Source organism: Ylistrum balloti, unplaced genomic scaffold (genome assembly GCF_031769215.1).
Source record: "Ylistrum balloti isolate Yb309-2 unplaced genomic scaffold, AGI_CSIRO_Ybal_v1 Utg370008, whole genome shotgun sequence".
Lineage (NCBI taxonomy): Eukaryota > Metazoa > Mollusca > Bivalvia > Pectinida > Pectinidae > Ylistrum > Ylistrum balloti.
Window position 1 is genome coordinate 314,773 of NW_026782082.1, and position 19,645 is coordinate 334,417.

The window sequence follows — 19,645 nt, forward strand, 5'->3', positions numbered from 1 at the left end:
AATATTGGCCTTGGATAATAACCTGCTTGGTAAATATTGGCCTTGGATAATAGTTTGCTTGGTAAATATTGGCTGTGGATAATAGCTTTTTGATAAGTTTGAGATTTTACATATGATAGTATTTCAGAACTTTGTAATAGAATCAGAAAAATGCATTCCTGCTGGGAGATACAACAAGAATCAAACCAGCTTACAGTTAGTGTTGCATGCAACGCGTCCCCTGCTGTAAATTATTATATTTATCAGCAAATAAGCCCATGTCTGCTAATAAGCCCACCAATGTTCTGTTGTAAAGCAAATGGGAGCAAATGCTACTTAACTGTTTGCAATAAGCTAACCCTTTACTTATGGATCCAAGTTTATATGTTGGCCCCATGATCTAATTGCAGTACATTACTTTTTCAAGTAATGTAGAACTTGTTCTGTATCAGAAGTGTCTTGTTTTATTATTTATAAAACAACAATTCTTACTCTGTTTTAAAAGACTGACTATAAAATGAGTAGACGTTTATGAGAATTGGTGACAGTTACCACAGAAATATTTCAGATTTTGATGACTGCTGAAATGAGATGGTGGTCCGAGTAATACACTGGAATGTTAAATGTTGATACATGTTGGTAATCTGTGAATAACAGATTTAACATGGAACCAAGTTGATGTGTTGGATTTTTAATTAAACTGTATCATTACCTCATAAGCTTCCAGTGTATCAAGTTTCAATCAAATCCATCAATTCGTTCTCAAATTATTGTCTGAAAACTAAATTGTGACAAGATTCTATTTTTAGTAACAGTGACCTTTGTAGTTGATCTTTTGACCCCAAACAAAATCCCACACTATATTGCCATATAAACTACCATTGTATGAAATTTGATCCAAATCCATCTATCTGTTCTCAAGTTATCGTCTGGAAACCAACATCCGGACAGACAGATGGACAGATGGAGACAAACACTATAGTCCCCTCCGGTTTCACCGGCAGGGGACTAATAACCCATGACTCTACCAACGGAGCTGAAGAAGCATGTGACAAGAGACTGTATTTAATGAGTCACACCACCTTTTACAACTTTTTTATTAGAGAAAATAAAAAGAGGTGGAGGAGTCCAACGTCCTGTGAGTGGTACTAGTTGGTAGATGTATCGATAGAAGAATCCTAGGTGGATCCCAATGATTCTAGCAGAGCTCCATAGATGATAGATACTAACCACTCAATAAAGAAGGAATCAACACCGAGCATTCCGTAATCGGTAGTTTTATTAGGTTGACATGTTTCGGCTAGCTAGACTAGCTTTTTTATTAGTTACATTCAATGATGAAAGGCCCCTCTTGTTTGATGACTTTCACTGTCTGTGATCTTTGGTTATTTCTAACACTCCGATGTGTATCAGTTCATTCACAGGGATAGGTATTGACTTGTAGGTTTCGCTGAAAACATTCATGCTTAATTAGTTAGATAAGATATCCTCACTGATACAACAACAGTTTCTGTCACTCTGAACTCTTTGGCCTTTCCTGTACCTAATTGAATTTGTGTCCAAAATGGATAACCTGCACCAAATCTAAACTGTTCTAGTGAGCTCTGCTTTCTCCTTGTCGTCTCTGGAAATAATGAATTGGTTTTGGCAGAAAATAAGACACAGTTTGCCATTATATGGAATATAGTTACTGAGACCATCAGGTTCTGTCCAGCTTGACCAGGTTCTGTCCAACTTGACCAGGTTCTGTCCACCTTAACAGATTGTGTCCAACTTTAACAGGTTCTGTCCACCTTTAACAGATTGTGTCCAACTTGATCAGGTTCTGTCCACCTTTAACAGATTCTGTCCAGCTTCACCAGGTTGTGTCCAACTTTGCCAGGTTGTGTCTAACTTTGCCAGGTTGTGTCTAACTTTGCCAGGTTGTGTCCAACTTTACCAGATTGTGTCCAACTTGACCTGGTTCTGTCCAACTTTGCCAGGTTGTGTCTAACTTTGCCAGATTGCGTCCAACTTTGCCAGGTTGTGTCCAACTTTACCAGATTGTGTCCAACTTCACCAGGTTCTTTCCAACTTTGCCAGGTTGTGTTTAACTTCACCAGGTTGTGTCCAACTTTGCAAGGTTGCGTCCAACTTCGTCAGGTTGAGTCCAACTTTGCCAGGTTGTGTCCAACTTCACCAGGTAGTGTCCAACATTGCCAGGTTGTGTCTAACTATGCCAGGTTGTTTCCAACTTCACCAGGTTGTGTCCAACTTTGCCAGGTTGTGTCCAACTTGACCTGGTTCTGTCCAACTTCACCAGGTTCTTTCCAACTTGACTTGGTTCTGTCCAACTTCACTAGGTTGTGTCCAACTTCGCCAGGTTGTGTCCAACTTGACCTGGTTCTGTCCAACTTCACCAGGCTGTGTTCAACTTTGCCAGGTTGTGTCCAACTTTGCCAAGTTATGTCCAACTTCACCAAGTTCTTTCCAACTTGACAGAGTTCTCTTCAGCTTCACCATGGTCTGTCCAGCTTTTCCTGTCTGTCGGCTAAACAATGTTCCAGTCCTGTCTTTGCCTCTGTAAAGTCTGGATTTTTCATCAGGGAAGCTTTCATATCTGCAATCGCAGTGTCAAACCTCCCTGAAAGACAGACAAACATTAGGTAGGTATAGATCTATATAGGTTCAATCTTCTAGTGAACAATGAAAAAAGTTGGTGACACTAAGCAACCATGGATGGTGCCAGAATGTACATCTTTTTAGATAATTAAACAAAAGAAACAGACCTATATACGGGTATTGATATAATCTTTAATCTGGTGAATACATGTTGACAGATTCTCAGCTCTTTTGTTTTACCGTATGATGGCCTAATGACCTTTTATGTGTTGACGGGCTGTTAAGAATGTAATAATAATTATAATATTGTCTCAATATGTGAAGGTGTGAATGGTACTGATGAATCAAGGGAGGTAAATCACAACAATCTTAAGTTTAATTAGATAATTGGCATGAAGAGGCCAGACAAAGACCAAAAACAGTAGAGACATTTGATAAAGTATCAATAACTGATATTGATTCACCTTTTTCGGTTTTCTCTTCTGTATGGGGTTTGTGGGGGTTGGTTGTGGGGGTTGGGGGGGGGGGGGACTTCTCTCAAACTATCCAGTTAACTATCAATGATTAGGACTGGTAACAACACACTTGTATATACCAGCCAACTAAGGAAACATTGTAACCAGTTCTCTTAAGTGTATTGTGTGTTTAGTTTACAGTGTGGAATGTAATGGCAAACTTCCCCCCTCCCCCAATAAAAAAAAAAAAAAGAACTATGACAGCCTAAAGGGGTTACACTGGTGTCATTGTGATTACCTAAGCCTGCATTAATATGACCTTTTCAGGTGTTTTCAATCATCTGACCTGTTCATGCACTCAAAGTGACCTTTGACCTTATTTTTTTAAAAATAGTAGCTTCCCTATGGAACTACCATCTTTCCCTATCTCATACATGTATTTCTTTTGGTATAACCCATTTTTTCAAAGATTTTAACTCATTTCATCTTGGTAACCATGAAAGTAAATTACTTTTATGTGGAAAATATATTAGATATATAATATATCAATTATATATACATAATGACATATATGTTCAGTGTCTACAGTACGAAACATACCGAGATTGATATATTTTAATCACCATCTCCAATACAACAAATTAGGATGGTTTTTTGGTCCCTTAAAAAGCGCATTTGGCGTTCATCAGGTGAAAGGGATTATCAAGACACCAAAATTTATTTACCCCAGTACACCACCGTTCTCAATTTAACTTTATGATTTTGTATTTTTTATGTTCTATGTCTGAGATGTAATCTATGTAATATTTTTATCTTAATAAAAGCGGCAGATTGCTCGAAAACTTGACTGTTCCATTGTTTCATTATTACTTCATTGATCATATATCTATTACAGTAATATGCATCTGACATACATAAACATTTATTTGTTAGGACCCAGTACCAATATATTGGACCATACCTTCAATTTTACTTACTAGATTCTTATATATAAATATAATACTTGATTCCAGTTACACGATGGCAAAACATGTGGACTCCTGATCTTACTGTTTTCTAGAAGATGTTTGATAAGAGACAATGAAACGTTACACCAGACCACAAGCTAACAGACTGACATCAAACAGAGAATACTGTAATGTGAGCTAAAAATAGATGTATTGTTACACATACAGTTACCCTATCTGTACAATAAAAGACAAACATATGTCTGTCATTTGACTTTTACTTACCAAGGCGGTAGTGAATGGTGCCACGGTTGTAATAAGCCACAGCAAGACCAGGATCAAGGTTAATACCTTTTGTGAAATCCTCGACAGCTTCATCAAAATCCACACGTAAATATCGAAGGTAACCACGGTTGTTATAGGCCAGTGCGAGTGTCTGTTTCCTACAAAAAAACAAGGTAAACAGTATAACTAGTTTTCAGCTCATCACTTTTTGTATATCATCAGATAGAGGGCAATTCAAATATTCTTGCATCTTTTACCCATCTATCTGTTCCAGTCATTTAACAACTCATTTGCCCAAAAGCTAAGTGAGCTGATGCTGTTGTGTAGCATCTAGCAGCCATCCTTCCATCAATCGGGTCTCAACTTTTCCATCAAAACAAATTCTCGATAACCAAAACACTCAGGGTGTTAATAGTGGGCCTGTAGCATATTGGGATGAAGGACTTCAAGGTAATTCAAATGAATGGCCTTGAACCACATTCAAAGTCACAGAGGTAAACTATTTTGAAATCTTCCAACAACTTCCTCTCAATAACCAAAAGACTTCGGGTGCTGATATTACGCCTGTAACAACCTGGGATAAATTGTTCAATTGATCCACTTTCAAGATCACGTGGGTTATATAGCCAGCTCAGATGTAAATAGAAAATCTGGTTCTGCTGAATAATACAGTTCTTTATAGATAATTACATTTAGATTTTCAGTATAACTTAATATACAGGAAGTACTTAAACTCTCAAAAGTCCTTTATGTTCAGAGGTCAATATGTTTAATACACGACTATTGGCCATGCATTCTTGTAAAGTGTGTACGTGATGTCCATCACCTGTACATGTGAAAGGTATATCGGCAACTCGTGTAAGCGTTAGCCTACACTCGTGATCAAGAGAAGGTTCTAAATCTGGGTCTGTCAGCTTCGAATGATCCGTTTGTTATCTTTATAAACACCCTGCCTGGTTACTATTTCTAAGAGTACAGTAGACATGATGATATAAGGTCGAAGTTTCAACTTCTATACTCATCTAAATAAAGCATGATGTACTTTGACTATGGACCCAGACTTCAGGATATCGGTCAAGCAGTGTCAAAGCGAAAGTAGGACAACTTATTAAATTCAGTGCTATACCAACTTACAAAGAGTCATTGTTGTCAGATTGGTTGTCCCTGCTTGTGAAATCTATGAAAGATGAATACAGTTCCAAAGCCTTGTCGTGATTCCCTTGACTCTCTTCAGATTTCGCTAGCTCAAATAAACGTAAATCGCCCTCCATCGTTCTTGACTAACATATATTGTACGAGTTATCGTTCCTGTTGTTTCACTATAAGTCTCGCATACGCTTGTCATGCACTGTTAGCTACTTTCCTTCATTAAAGCGTTTATATAACCCTAACGTTGTTTACAACGCCATTGGTTGAAGTCTGAATAATAGGCATAATTTGTCCTTTACCTACTCCACGCACATGTACCTTCACCTGAGAGTAACTGACAGAATTTGTGAATCTCAAACCAGGAACACATGAACGATGGTTCACGTTGGGCAATTTTATCAGGGCTCAGGGCTGCTTCAGCCGGTGTCTAATATTACCGGGTTACCGCTTGACCAGGTTTGTTCTTCGTGGTCGTGGTGGTTAAAATCAGACTAGGAAATATTACCTTAACGGTGTTTAGATTTGTCTTATAATTAAACGTTCGTTTCTGTGTTCGATTGATTAACTGACAGTTTTAATCATTACCATATGTAAATAAATTAAAACAAATATTAAAACACCATGAACACTGATATTAACCATGACGTGTACATATCTAACATATTCATGTATGATGTTTATGTGACAATTGTACATTTTGAAATTGAGTGTGTTAAAAAGCTTCGATAATTTGCACATTCACAATTTAGTAACTTAACTGTTTAATAATCAACAAGGTCACGCTAATATGAGTGTCAAATTTGCTAAAAATTGAAAATACACAAAACTGAAGAGGAGGCCAAAGATTGCCTCACATTTACCAGTTATCTCTTCTTAAGCATCAATGGTTTGCTGATGTCAGCTAATTATGATGCACTTGATACTAGTAATCAGTTTTTGTGGTTGTGCAGTATAAAAAAACTGGGGTAAAACTTGTGTTGTGCCAGTATTTATTTAAATGATTTTTAAAGGTATAAATATGAAATATCTGATGTAATCAAAACATAACGAGAGTTCAGAGCATTTGAATAATCTGTGTACCTGTACATTTATGTGCATGTTATTAAAAATGAGGTTGAATTACATTGTACATTTTGAAAAGAGGTTTAGGTTGTGAAGTACATGCACCTGGGAGCACCATGTACACAAAAAGTAGTCCAATTGCTATGATGAATATTATTATGGTTTGCAAAAATTAATTCATATACACATACACTACAGTTATCACCAAATAACCAAACAGAATTATTTCTCTTTGGCCTTGGCCCTATAGTTAGCTGCTGTACTGTTAATTAGAAGAGAATGATGATGTAAGAAAATTTTGATTACTTTGAAACTTTAGTGATTTGATTTGACAGGTAAACTACCTCACCTGCAATATAATAGCATTTTTCTGTGCAATACAATTGAGAAAGAGACTTCCTGGATCACTGGAGAACAGCACTCAGAGACACATTGTAGAACTATGCCTTGGCCTTGCCCTGTCATTTTTCTGTTTTGGGTAGTAAGTATCACACTCAGAAAATCATTGGTATTTAGTCATTGTAAAGGAAAAGACATCTTGTATACCTGATAAGTTAACAAACTTCACAACAGACTTTTCTTTTAAAAGTGATTTCTTAATTAGCTTGTTAATTACCTAGCCTCTTGAATTTCCAAATTGAGGAAGCCTTAGAGGCCATGTGTTTGTTAAGGTGTAAGTACAGAAAATATCTGGTATTCTAAAAGAATCAATCACTTCTGTGTGATATGGACTGAGTTATTCCAACCTGATGATAAGTTTTGTAAAGTTGTGCACAAGGCTTTTCCCCACACAAATGGATCATGCTACTTTTTGCTCTATGACTGATTTTGTTGATTGTAAAAATATCTTCTTCTTTTTTTCAGCCAGATCATTCACATGATCCTTTACTCCGCCATACCATATTTGCTGATGTTGTATGGACCCAGGGCTTCATTTCATAAGATGGTGTTTGCTGTGGCAATGGGCTACACTTCTGTTATGCATTTATACAGATTATACTATGACTTTTTTGGCTTTTCGCTTGATGTGACAGGGTAAGTAATTTGATTCTGAGTCCCACTTAATTTTTTCTCAGTGAAAGTCATGGAATGTATAGGTTTAAATGGGAGAAGTGAAATTCGGAAAAAATATTTTCATGGTAGAAATTTTGTTATGATACGAAAGGGTAAATTCTATTCATTTTAATTGATTTTTGTAATGACCAATTTCTGGGGAGGATAATTTAGCCGATTGTAACACAGATAAAATACTAGGTGCAATGTACCACATGGCAAGATAGATTTTCTCTTTAGCTCAATCTGTTGAGCATAATACTAGTAAACCAGAGGTACCAGGTTCGAATCCTAGTGAGGACAATTAAACAAATACATGTTGTGACATTAATTACAAAACATGATGTGAATCTGGTCACCAATGTTTTATCAGAGTGCTTTGGAAGAGCACAATGTTGTCAGGGTCCTTATTCTGTCTTTCCACGATGCAGAGTTATCTGCTCTTGTTAGCAGATATTGATTGTAACCTCATTTGTTTGTGAGAAAATGACATAATTTTCTCATTCAAACTAATGTAATAATTAGTTCCTGCTCACAAGGGCAGATAACTCCAAAGGTTATTGAAGCTACCTTGACCTCAACAGTTTTATGACTTTGTTGTTGGTACAGACCCTTGATGTTGATGACACAGAAATGTACCAGTGTGGCATTTGCTCTACATGATGGAACAGAGAAAGAGGAAGAGAAATTGTCTGAGGACCAGAAAAAGATGTGCATTAAGTAGGTATCTGTAATGGTTGTCTTGTGAATACTGGTGCTATCAGTAGGGTGTCAGGTTTACTGTAATGATCACATGAAACCTGATACAAAAATGAATTAAAAACCAGATTCACCTGTGTTATATTTTTGCATCTGTCTCTAGTATAATTTACCCAGGAACAATTTTCAGTGGCAATTAGAAGTTAATTTTGGTGTCACATGGAAAATGATATTTTGTCAGGAAGAGAAATTGGTGCAACAAAATATCTGCCACCATTAGATTTTCTCCTGCACATTTTTACTTAAAAACTTGTCAAAATGTAACTTTTCTGAGGTAGGTAATAACGTATCATAATTTTGTTTTCATTCAGTGTAAGATTTGATGAAACACATCTCAATGTTTTGATTTTTGATTTGCCAAGGCCAAGCTTCTAAGAGGCATTTCCTTATATCTCATATGAGTGAAATCTCCTTTAAGATTCAATGTTTGATATTTATAGATTATCTTTGATATTTATAGATTATCTTTGATATTTATAGATTATCTTTGATATTTATAGATTATCTTTGATATTTATAGATTATCTTTGATATTTATAGATTATGTTTGATATTTATAGACAATCTTTGATATTTATAGATTATCTTTGATGTTGACAGAAAAACTCCAGATGCCCTGTCCTATTTTAGCTACATCTTCTGTTTCCATGGTCTCATGGCTGGACCTCTCTGCTTTTATGCTGATTACATCCATTTTATAAACGGTGAAAATTACAAAGTTGCAGAATCAAAAGCAGTAAGTTCATTATATTCTAATCACAGTCCTCATGTTCTTCATTTAAAGTTCAAATTCTAAAAAATGTGATACAAAATTATGAAGATATCTAGATCACTTAAATTTACTCTTTATTTATCTAATCCTTCTTGTGTTATGTAACCTGGTAATGAAGGGATACATATAGTATTATTGTATCTCTCCTGTATTCAGGCAACATAACTAAAGCACACAATGAGAAAGTGCTTTGCTTTGAAATTTCAAATAATCTGTGCTTTTATTCATCTTTTTTAGGTCAATAATCATGAGACAGAAAGACCTACACCTAATCCTGAGGTAAATACTTGATAAAGTGACACAAACTTAGAGGCTTTTTTCCCTTTCAGACCTTTTCATTGATATGAAGTGAATAGTTATCATTTGTGGTCAGAAAATATAGTTCTATATTTCTTCTAAATGTTTTTGAATTTATTGAACATTTAGAAAATAGGGATGTCTGATTTTGACTGGATTTTACCATGAACATGAATAAGTATAGGGGAACTAATTTTGTATAAATGGTGTATGTAGGCTCCTGAGGTCTAAGGAACAAGAAATGATAGTGGAGTAAGTCAGGCTTTAAATCTTCTTCTCTAGTTGAGATTAAGATATTTCAATTAATTAAAATTGAACTTTTAAAATGCTTGTAATAGAGTTGAGTATTTAAAATCCAACTACTTCTGTAGGAAAGTAACAATTTTAACCAAATATAATTTCAGTTGTGTGCAACTTTGAAAAAAGTTTTTCACTTTTTGTAAAATTACCAGTGACTTTTCCATAATTTTCACATAACACTTTTTTTTTTAATTAAAACTGAACTTTTAAAATACTTTTTAAAACTATAGGGAATAGGGAAGTGAGCCTTCCTGCCATCGATATTACTTCCCTGTCTGATAATTATGGTGGTGCATATCATTACCCTTCAAGTACATTGTGGTCAGATTATGTCACCTGATTTCAATAAAATTCTAATTTACAATTACTCCTTCAGGAAATTGATCTCAGTGTTGATAAATTGACAAACAGGAAATATTTTATACCAGGAAAATTGTAATTAATCAGAACTGTAAATCTGGACCAGTTCATTATTCATCAGGAAATAAAACTAAAGAGGAAATAGAGGAGAAAATAATTCTAACAAATAGTGGCCATATCAAATTATCATTCTGTGATCCAGCCAACTACATTTTATAAAACTATGCACATAGAAGTTAAAATGAAACTTCACAGAACAATGCACCTTCAGGATAAAAAAAATTATCAAGATTTGAAATGGTAACAGAATTAATGGATCACCCTGTATTTGTAAATAACCCAGTGATGTTTCTCACAGAGCACTGTAAGGTCCTTCTCAAATCATAAAAGTTTCCCTTTTATAAACAGATATGAAAAAGCAGTATAGCCACTGTGTGGTCTGCTGTGATTTCTTTCATGAAAATTGTTATTACCTTAAGACATGTATTTCTCAGTAGTATTTTATTTTCATGGTCATGTTGCTTCTGATAGATTGATAAAAATTATGGGTAATTAAAGATTTAAGAAATCGGGACTTATAGGCACCTGTGTTTCATCATAGCTATGGCTGTCTTACAAATAGCATTGAAAATTTTCAAAAATTGGTGTAACCTAATGGTTATTTTGTTTGTGTGTAGTCGGCAATGAAGGAGACTGGTCTGATTGTGGCAGTTTGTGGAATCCTGATGTTACTGAGCCCTATCTTCTTCCCCGTGTCAAGGATGACAGGTAAGCATCATAGTATCAACGGAGCTGGAAAAAAAACAAGCAAAAGATCAGAATGAATAATCAAAAGAAAAAGTAACAAAGAAACAGAGGAAAAACTGAGTAGATTATCAAAGAAACCGAGGAAAAACTGAGTAGATTATCAAAGAAACAGAGGAAAAACCAAGCAGATTAGCAAAGAAACAGAGGAAAACTGAGTAGATTAGCAAAGAAACAGAGGAAAAACTGAGTAGATTATCAAAGAAACCAAGGAAAAACTGAGTAGATTATCAAAGATACAAAGGAAAAACTGAGTAGATTAGCAAAGAAACAGAGGAAAACTGAGTAGATTAGCAAAGAAACAGAGGGAAAACTGAGTAGATTAGCAAAGAAACCGAGGAAAAACTGAGTAGATTATCAAAGAAACAGAGAAAAAACTGAGTAGATTAGCAAAGATACAGAGGAAAAACTGAGTAGATTATCAAAGAAACAGAAAAAACTGAGTAGATTATCAAAGAAACAGAGGAAAAACTGAGTAGATTATCAAAGAAACCGAGGAAAAACTGAGTAGATTAGCAAAGTAACAGAGGAAAAACTGAGTAGATTATCAAAGTAACAGTGGAAAAACTGAGTAGATTAGCAAAGTAACAGAGGAAAAACTGAGTAGATTAGCAAAGAAACAGAGGAAAAACTGAGTAGATTATCAAAGAATCAGAGGAAAATCTGAGTAGATTATCAAAGAAACAGGGGAAAAACTGAGTAGATTAGCAAAGAAACAGGGGAAAAACTGAGTAGATTAGCAAAGAAACAGAGGAAAAACTGAGTAGATTATCAAAGAAACAGAGGAAAAACTGAGTAGATTAGCAAAGAAACAGGGGAAAAACTGAGTAGATTATCAAAGAAACAGAAAAAACTGAGTAGATTATCAAAGAAACAGGGGAAAAACTGAGTAGATTAGCAAAGAAACAGAGGAAAAACTGAGTAGATTAGCAAAGAAACAGAGGAAAAACTGAGTAGATTAGCAAAGAAACAGAAAAAAACTGAGTAGATTAGCAAAGATATAGAGGAAAAACTGAGTAGATTATCAAAGAAACTAAGGAAAAACTGAGTAGATTAGCAAAGTAACAGTGGAAAAACTGAGTAGATTAGCAAATTAACAGAGGAAAAACTGAGTAGATTAGCAAAGAAACCGAGGAAAAACTGAGTAGATTATCAAAGAAACAGGGGAAAAACTGAGTAGATTAGCAAAGAAACAGAGGAAAAACTGAGTAGATTATCAAAGAAACAGAAAAAACTGAGTAGATTATCAAAGAAACAGGGGAAAAACTGAGTAGATTAGCAAAGAAACAGAGGAAAAACTGAGTAGATTATCAAAGAAACAGAGGAAAAACTGAGTAGATTAGCACAGAAACAGAGGAAAAACTTAGTAGATTAGCAAAGAAACAGAGGAAAAACTGAGTAGATTATCAAAGAAACCGAGGAAAAACTGATTAGATTATCAAAGAAAAAGAGGAAAAACTGAGTAGATTAGCAAAGAAACCGAGGAAAAACTGAGTAGATTATCAAAGAAACAGAGGAAAAACTGAGTAGATTAGCAAAGAAACCAAGGAAAAACTGAGTAGATTATCAAAGAAACAGAGGAAAAACTGAGTAGATTAGCAAAGAAACCGAGGAAAAACTGAGTAGATTATCAAAGAAACCGAGGAAAAACTGAGTAGATTATCAAAGAAATAGAGGGAAAACTGAGTAGATTATCAAAGAAACAGAGGAAAAACTGAGTAGATTATCAAAGAAACAGAGGAAAAACTGAGTAGATTATCAAAGAAACAGAGGAAAAACTGAGTAGATTATCAAAGAAACAGAGGAAAAACTGAGTAGATTAGCAAAGAAACCGAGGAAAAACTGAGTAGATTATCAAAGAAACCGAGGAAAAACTGAGTAGATTATCAAAGTAACAGAGGAAAAACTGAGTAGATTATACAGAACAGAATACAGAATAGATGAAAATTATCTACAGAATAGGTAAAAAACCAAGTATATTGTCAACAGAACACATGAAAAATGATGTAAAGTATCAAGGTAACAGATGAAAAGTTGAGTAAATTATCACAGGCAAAGTTGAAAAATCTAACAAGTTATCAACAGAAAGGTGATAAACTGAGTAAATTATCAAAGGAACAGATGACAAATCAAATAAGTTATCGACAGAACAGGTGAAAAACTGAGTATGAAGTCTAAGTTGACAACTTTTCACTAAGAGATACAGGGCCATGATGCTGGGACAGTAATATGCTGGTGGGACAGTAATATGCTGGGATGAAGAGATCATGTTTCTGTAAATGATTTTTTGTGACAGCATTTAATGATCAAACAGGAATCCAAATTCTTAAGATCTTTAGAAATAATTTCCATATTTTTTGGATATATTAGTCAAGTAGTATGCAATGATAAGTGATTATAAATATTTTTTCAAAATAATGACTTTCAAGGTCCTAGGCAGTCATGGGTTATGGTATGACATTAGCTCAGTTTTAAGGTTCTAGGAGGACATGAGTCATGATGTTTGACCTGTGACCTTGATAGACTTGTAAGGTCAAAGTAAGGTCAAAGAAACCCTGGATCATGATATTGATTTATGTTTACAACGTAAAGATTTAATTACAAGACATTAATAAATGATGAATGATACAGGCCAGATGGACCTCTTGTATTTAAACAAATATTGTGAAGATTATCTTAGATATATCTGAATATTTTATCTTGATTTTGTTTTTGTCTTATGCCATTATCTGATTTTTTATGATATAATTGTACGATGATTTCACTGGGAAATATCTCATTCCTCAATTCCTGATAATTTGTCATGTAGTTTCATCGTTATTTATGTTCTTGTGGTTTGAGGGTGTAACATTACTGACCAGGATTTGACGTCTAACTTCCTTGTATTTTAATGGTATTTGTGTGAATCTTTGATTTGTTCCTGTTTTACCCATGTGTCCTCCATTTTGAGCTGTCATTATCTTTTTATTAACTTGTCCGCATTTTCTTACTGTTTTACAGAGGACGAGTTCCTGTACGACACAAATATCTTATACCGTAATCTGTACTTACTCATCTGTGTGTCACTGGTCCGAGCAAAATACTACTTCGCCTGGAAACTAGGTATGTCGCAAAAGAAAAAAACCTGCAACATTTCAATAACGTAAGACGTTGTATTTCTGGAGACCTGGATACAAACAGGAAAGAAGCGATGACATTCAAGGATTCTTTTAAAACAAAGAGAGTAGTACAGGCCTTACTTATCTCATTTCCAGATACGTGATATTATAAGATTTTTAGGTCAACTGACCCAAGTGGTCAAGATGCTTCAAAGCACTTCTTTTCCTTAATGCTTTAATGGATTTCCACAAAATTTGGTCTGAAACATCATTGTGAGTGGGCAATTATTTCTAAATTCACAAAGCTGATTCGACCTCGAGGGACACAACCCCAGTTGGGGAAGTTTGACAATACTTTGCTTCAAAACACTAATCCTTCTTAATGCCAAGATAGATTTCACAAAAGTTGGTCCAAAACATTATGCAGGAATAACAATGATATCAAACATGCATGAAGTGATCCCGAGATTGTCCTGATCAAATCTTATTTGTCAACCTTGGTCTTAAATCCAACTTAACTCATATTGAACAAATATTCTGAACTACTTCTTAAGTTTCATTCACACCACTGAAGTTTAATTTGTAAAGAAAAAGAAACAGATGATATGTTCTTATTTCAGCTTTCTTAGACTTGGTAACCACAGTAACCATTTTATAACCTGATTACACAAGTGTTTTTTATGAACAGAACTTATCATTTATGAGTTTCCGATAATTTCAAGGAATGTTTTAATTTGAATTCATCAGATTTGTCAGACCACTCTCTGTCCATTCGTCGATTGTCAGATGATCATTTAGGGCAATGACTCTCTTGCTTCTTCTGTGTTATTTTAAATTGGTCCTTTTTATCTGATTTTGTTACAGGAGAGCTGACAAACCAAAGTGCAGGACTTGGATTCAATGGTTATGATGAAAATGGCAAGGAAAAGTGGGACTTACTGAACAATCTCCATATATGGAAATTAGAGGTATGTTCTAGCTGATTAAAGCATATTCATTAAAACACACCGCTGAGACGTCTAGGAGGATAAAATCATGAAAATAAATAGTGATGAAAATTAATAGCCATTAATAAACTGGTTTACAGTATTGTATTAAAGGACAAAGATAGATAACTTGGGGAACATTTGGTAAGGAGATTTCATTTAATGTTTTGTGACAGTAGGTGACTTGTCTGAAAAGAAACCAGTCCTGTAATATTATTTGTTACCTGTCAGAAAAGCCTGTCCTTCATCCATTATTGTGCAATAGATTGTATTCCACGTCCATTTCATTGTAGACGGCCACAAGCCTGAAAGTTAACATTGATACGTGGAATATCCAGACACTGATTTGGTTACGCCGGGTTGTGTATGACCGTACGCCAAAGGCGTATAACACTGTGTGTGTTTTTGTTGTGAGCGCATGGTGGCATGGATTCTATCCTGGCTATTACCTCACATTCGTCACCACAGCTTTCGTCATTCTTGCGACTAGACAGGTATGTATAACAGGATTTATCCTTGTTTGGAAATGTGACCAATATTTTTAGTGTAGTGTAAAATCATTATTTTTTGTGGATTTTTGGAAAACCACAAAAATGAAGTCCCATGAAAATACATGATTTTACAGAATTGTCAGATTGAGAACTATATATATACATCCCTTACAGCTCTCTAGAGTTGTTGATAATTACTTATATCTTAGTGTTAAATCTGTTACAATACAAAATATTTCTTTATTTTATAGACCATTGTTGATAAATTGTATTTAATTTTACTAAATATTCACAATCATTAAAGATAGAATCAAATAAAAGATCCAGTAACTATTTCTGCTTTTAATCTCGGGGATTATTGACATGCTGTGCTGTTTACTACTTAATGCAGGGGAGGAGGTATTCCATGAAATTTAATCCCCTTGAAGTAACCTGATCCAACCAGTAAACAATAGATATATAAAATGAAAAAAAGCTAATGCTGTTATTAAATATACAAAGCCATAACATCATATGGCTTTGCTAATTTCCAGTCATTAAAGGGACCTAACACTTGAATTGAAGAGCTCCTACTGGATCTTATATTTGTTTTAATTTTTGGAGTTCAATAGTCAAACAGTTCTGTTAGAAGTTCTATTTTTAGTGACATTATGGGCCTGTAGAAAACGTTTTGAAATATCTTTCATTATTTCGCTGTAAATAAATTTATTAGGGTACTCCTCTTGTGATTTTTTTAAGCAAACATTATCATCATTATATCAAATGAAGAATTGTCTTGTCTGTGATGTAATATTGATATTCATATCTTGATACTTGTTGTCAGATACAAGTATTTAGTATAACCAAAAGTTGTGTATTGTGCATTGCATTATGGGTGGAATACATTGTTGCGCAAGTGTCTGTGATTGGCTACTGCTGGAATTTGTATCGCGTATTTCTGTGGAAATACACAATAGATGCTGTATACTATCAGAAACATAGTATTGCCTTCTACTAGCATGGTTTTTAATTTTCGTTGTTTTACAGGTGCGGAGAAACATTCGCCCGTATTTCCAAAAAACGGAACAGATGAAGTTTTTCTATGACTGTATAACATTTGCTGCTACAAGGATGGCCAACGTTTACCTGGCCTCATCGTTTTGTCTTCTGTCCCTATCAGCCAGCCTTAGACTGTTGATGTAAGTCGTAAATACCTTGGAAACAAGCCTTAGCGAAGACTATCATTTATACTGAGTTGATATAAGAAGTCTGATGGTTAACTAGTACCTTTTATATCCAGTGATGGTATTACATTTTTAGTTTTGACCAATCAGAATGGTTCTTTCAGTTTTTGCATTGATTGGTGTTTAAAAAGTTGAAAAAGTGGATTTTTCTCCAAATCTTTGTTGTGGACACGGTTTTCTTTACACTCATTTTAGATAACTTTTTTGCAGCAGACACTAATAGAGCACTATATAAAACTCTAGGATACTGCATATTGTAACCAATTCATAATATCACTCTTTTTCTCAAACTTAACTTCATAACTTTCTGGCATCAAAGAATAGAAAATTGAGAAAAGAAATAGAGACAAAGTCTCAAGTGACCTATTGCTATGACTTTTTGTCCTGCATTGTCTGTGGTGCATTGTAAGCAGTTTACATTTTTGACTTCTTCTCAAGAGGCCCAGGGTCATGGTTTTGAGCCAGTAGCATGCTCAGATGAAAGGCTACCAAGTTTGTTCAAATGAATGACGTTGACCGTCTATCAAGGGGTCAAACATGTTAAAATCTTTTAACGACTTCTCAATAACCAAAAAACCCAATTACATGATATTGGGCTAGTAGCATACTGCTATGAAGGGCTATAATGTTTGTTCAAATGAATGACCTTGACCTTTATTCAAGGTCACAGGGGTCAAATATGCTAAAATCTTCAAAAAACATTTTCTCTATAACCAAGAGGTCCAGGGACTTTATATTGGCTTTGTAGCGTGCTGGAATAAAGGGCTACCAAGTTCGTTCAAATGAATGACCTTAAATCAAGGTCATAGGTGTCAAATACATGAAAATCATTTAAACATATTCTCCTCGATAACCATGAGAGCATGTTAGGTGACAGTTATGGCCCATGGGCCTCTTGTAAATTGAACATAGATTAGTTTCATGTTTTAGTTTGCAAATTCTTTCATAAAGGTTACTAATAAAAAAAAAAAACTGTTGAATGTGCTCATTTAATATTATATTGTATGACAGAAAAATTAATATCTGTCAAATATCTGAAAAAAAATGATTAATGATGAAATTCAATAGGAAACTGTTAAATGCCCTTCATGTATGACATGGGATAGGTTATATTTCTGTGCGTCACTAAAAAGCATTGATCCTTTATATCAAATGAAAAAACGATTTTTAGGTCTCTGAATAATAAACTCAATCTGGAAGGAATTTTTTCTCTGTTTTACCGCCAATCCTGTAGAAATCATGTTTTTCTGTCCTCCTATTGAATTTAAAGTAATACAACAGGGTTTAATCATGTTTTAATGAAATAAAAAATTGTGATTTTTTTCAGATCGGTTGGATTTTACATTCACATCTTTACAGCTGTGACACTTGTCTACTTCACTTTCATCAGCCCACCAAAGAAACGAGAAGATATCAAGAAAAGCGAATGAAGAACAGAAATGTGGACTCATTGGTATCTTGTAGTAGGTTATTGAGACAGATTTTGATTTTTGGCCACTGAGTTTTGACCAGTGATATGAGCTGCTGACTTTAGACCAGTGAGTTTGGCCACTGGGATTGACCAGTGATTTTGTCCACCAGGTTTTGACCAATGATATTTTTTGCCACTGGGATTGACCAATGATTTTGGCCACTGGGATTGACCAATGATTTTGGCCACTGGGATCGACCAGTGTGTCTGGCCACTGGGTTTTGACCAGTGATTTTGGCCACTGGGTTTTGACCAGTGATTTTGGCCACTGGGTTTTTCACCAGTGATTTTGGCCACAGGGTTTTGACCAGTGATTTTGGCCACTGGGTTTTGACCAGTGATTTTGGCCACTGGGTTTGACAAAGTGATCAGGAATTACTCTGTTGTGGCATTTGCTTTTTACTAATATTTTGTCCAGAAACTACTCAGGCTAAAAATTGATGGATTTATTTAATATTTAATCCTGGACCATTTTAGGATTCTATTCAAACAGATGAAAGATTGATTTGTTTGAATCACTAATGCTGCTGCAATCTTAGATAGAAAATAAAAATCATCCCAAAAATATCACCATACTTCCATTTAGGACAGAGAAATATAGAGATGAGATTTCCCAAAACACTTATCATGTCCCCTCCAGGACAGAGAAATATAGAGATGAGATTTCCCAAAACACTTATCATGTCCCCTCCAGGACAGAGAAATATAGAGATGAGATTTCCCAAAACACTTAACCATATCCCCTCAAGGACAAAGAAATATAGAGATGAAATTTCCCAAAATACGTATTATGTCCCTTTCAGGACAGAGAAATACAGAGATGAGATTTCCCAAAATACGTATTATGTCCCTTTCAGGACAGAGAAATACAGAGATGAAATTTCCCAAAATACGTATTATGTCCCTTTCAGGACAGAGAAATACAGAGATGAAATTTCCCAAAATACGTATTATGTCCCTTTTAGGACAGAGAAATACAGAGATGAAATTTCCAAAAAACACTTATCATGTCCCTTTTAGGACAGAGAAATATAGAGATGAGATTTCCCAAAATACTTAATCATATCCCCTTTAGAATAGAGGGTAGAGACATTTGAGATCCTTCTTTGCAACAATAAAATTTGTTTGCTCGCTTTAACTGAACAAAATGTTACCTTTGAAGTTTCAATAATTTTCATGTTCATTATTTTGCTTAATATCACATGCATACCTTAGGCTGCACTAACTTAAAAAGACTATTTATAAATAAATTGAAATGTAGTATTTCTGTTACACAGTCATGTTGTTCAGTTGTATTGGGTTGATATTAGATTTATTTTACGAAACCTCCCCAGTTCTGTGAACTGATAAACACACTTGTGATTCTGTTTCTTCAGGTTGTCTCACTGAACTGTTTCTGTGAACTGATGAACACACTTGTGATTCTGTTTCTTCAGGTTGTCTCACTGAACTGTTTCTGTGAACTGATAAACACACTTGTGATTCTGTTTCTTCAGGTTGTGTCACTGAACCATTTCTTTGAACTGATGAACTCACTTGTGATTCTGTTTCTT

The 19,645-nt window shown here is 34.8% G+C and overlaps 2 protein-coding genes across 2 annotated transcripts; one reads left to right on the forward strand and one right to left on the reverse strand.

Annotated features, from left to right (window-relative positions):
• Nucleotides 1-1,240: 1,240 nt before the first annotated feature.
• LOC132548310 (tetratricopeptide repeat protein 32-like) lies at nt 1,241-5,538 on the reverse strand. Its single transcript, XM_060212165.1, has 3 exons — nt 5,402-5,538; nt 4,268-4,425; nt 1,241-2,602 (listed from the first exon to the last, which is right to left on the reverse strand). Exons 1-3 carry the CDS (start codon nt 5,536-5,538, stop codon nt 2,475-2,477), a joined length of 423 nt encoding a protein of 140 aa, XP_060068148.1. The 3' UTR covers nt 1,241-2,474.
• Nucleotides 5,539-5,763: 225 nt separating this feature from the next.
• On the forward strand, nt 5,764-18,260 carry LOC132548318 (lysophospholipid acyltransferase 2-like). The gene is made up of 12 exons (XM_060212172.1): nt 5,764-5,872; nt 6,814-6,959; nt 7,343-7,513; nt 8,141-8,251; nt 8,891-9,026; nt 9,300-9,341; nt 10,697-10,787; nt 13,824-13,925; nt 14,786-14,889; nt 15,201-15,401; nt 16,425-16,576; nt 17,949-18,260. The coding sequence occupies exons 1-12, from the start codon at nt 5,792-5,794 to the stop codon at nt 18,049-18,051; spliced, it is 1,440 nt and encodes a 479-aa protein (XP_060068155.1). The 5' UTR covers nt 5,764-5,791; the 3' UTR covers nt 18,052-18,260.
• The last annotated feature ends 1,385 nt before the right edge of the window (nt 18,261-19,645 follow it).

What these genes read in the sequence shown, in the direction of transcription:
- LOC132548310 (XM_060212165.1), bottom strand. Translation starts at nt 5,538, where the DNA reads ATGGAGGGCGATTTACGTTTATTTGAGCTAGCGAAATCTGAAGAGAGT. An exon ending in TCTGACAACAATGACTCTTT is followed by an intron (nt 4,426 to 5,401) that starts GTAAGTTGGTAT and finishes GTTTTTTTGTAG; the next exon opens with GAAACAGACACTCGCACTGG. An exon ending in CACCATTCACTACCGCCTTG is followed by an intron (nt 2,603 to 4,267) that starts GTAAGTAAAAGT and finishes TCTGTCTTTCAG; the next exon opens with GGAGGTTTGACACTGCGATT.
- LOC132548318 (XM_060212172.1), top strand. Translation starts at nt 5,792, where the DNA reads ATGGTTCACGTTGGGCAATTTTATCAGGGCTCAGGGCTGCTTCAGCCG. An exon ending in TTTTCGCTTGATGTGACAGG is followed by an intron (nt 7,514 to 8,140) that starts GTAAGTAATTTG and finishes TTGTTGGTACAG; the next exon opens with ACCCTTGATGTTGATGACAC. An exon ending in CAGAAAAAGATGTGCATTAA is followed by an intron (nt 8,252 to 8,890) that starts GTAGGTATCTGT and finishes TGATGTTGACAG; the next exon opens with AAAAACTCCAGATGCCCTGT.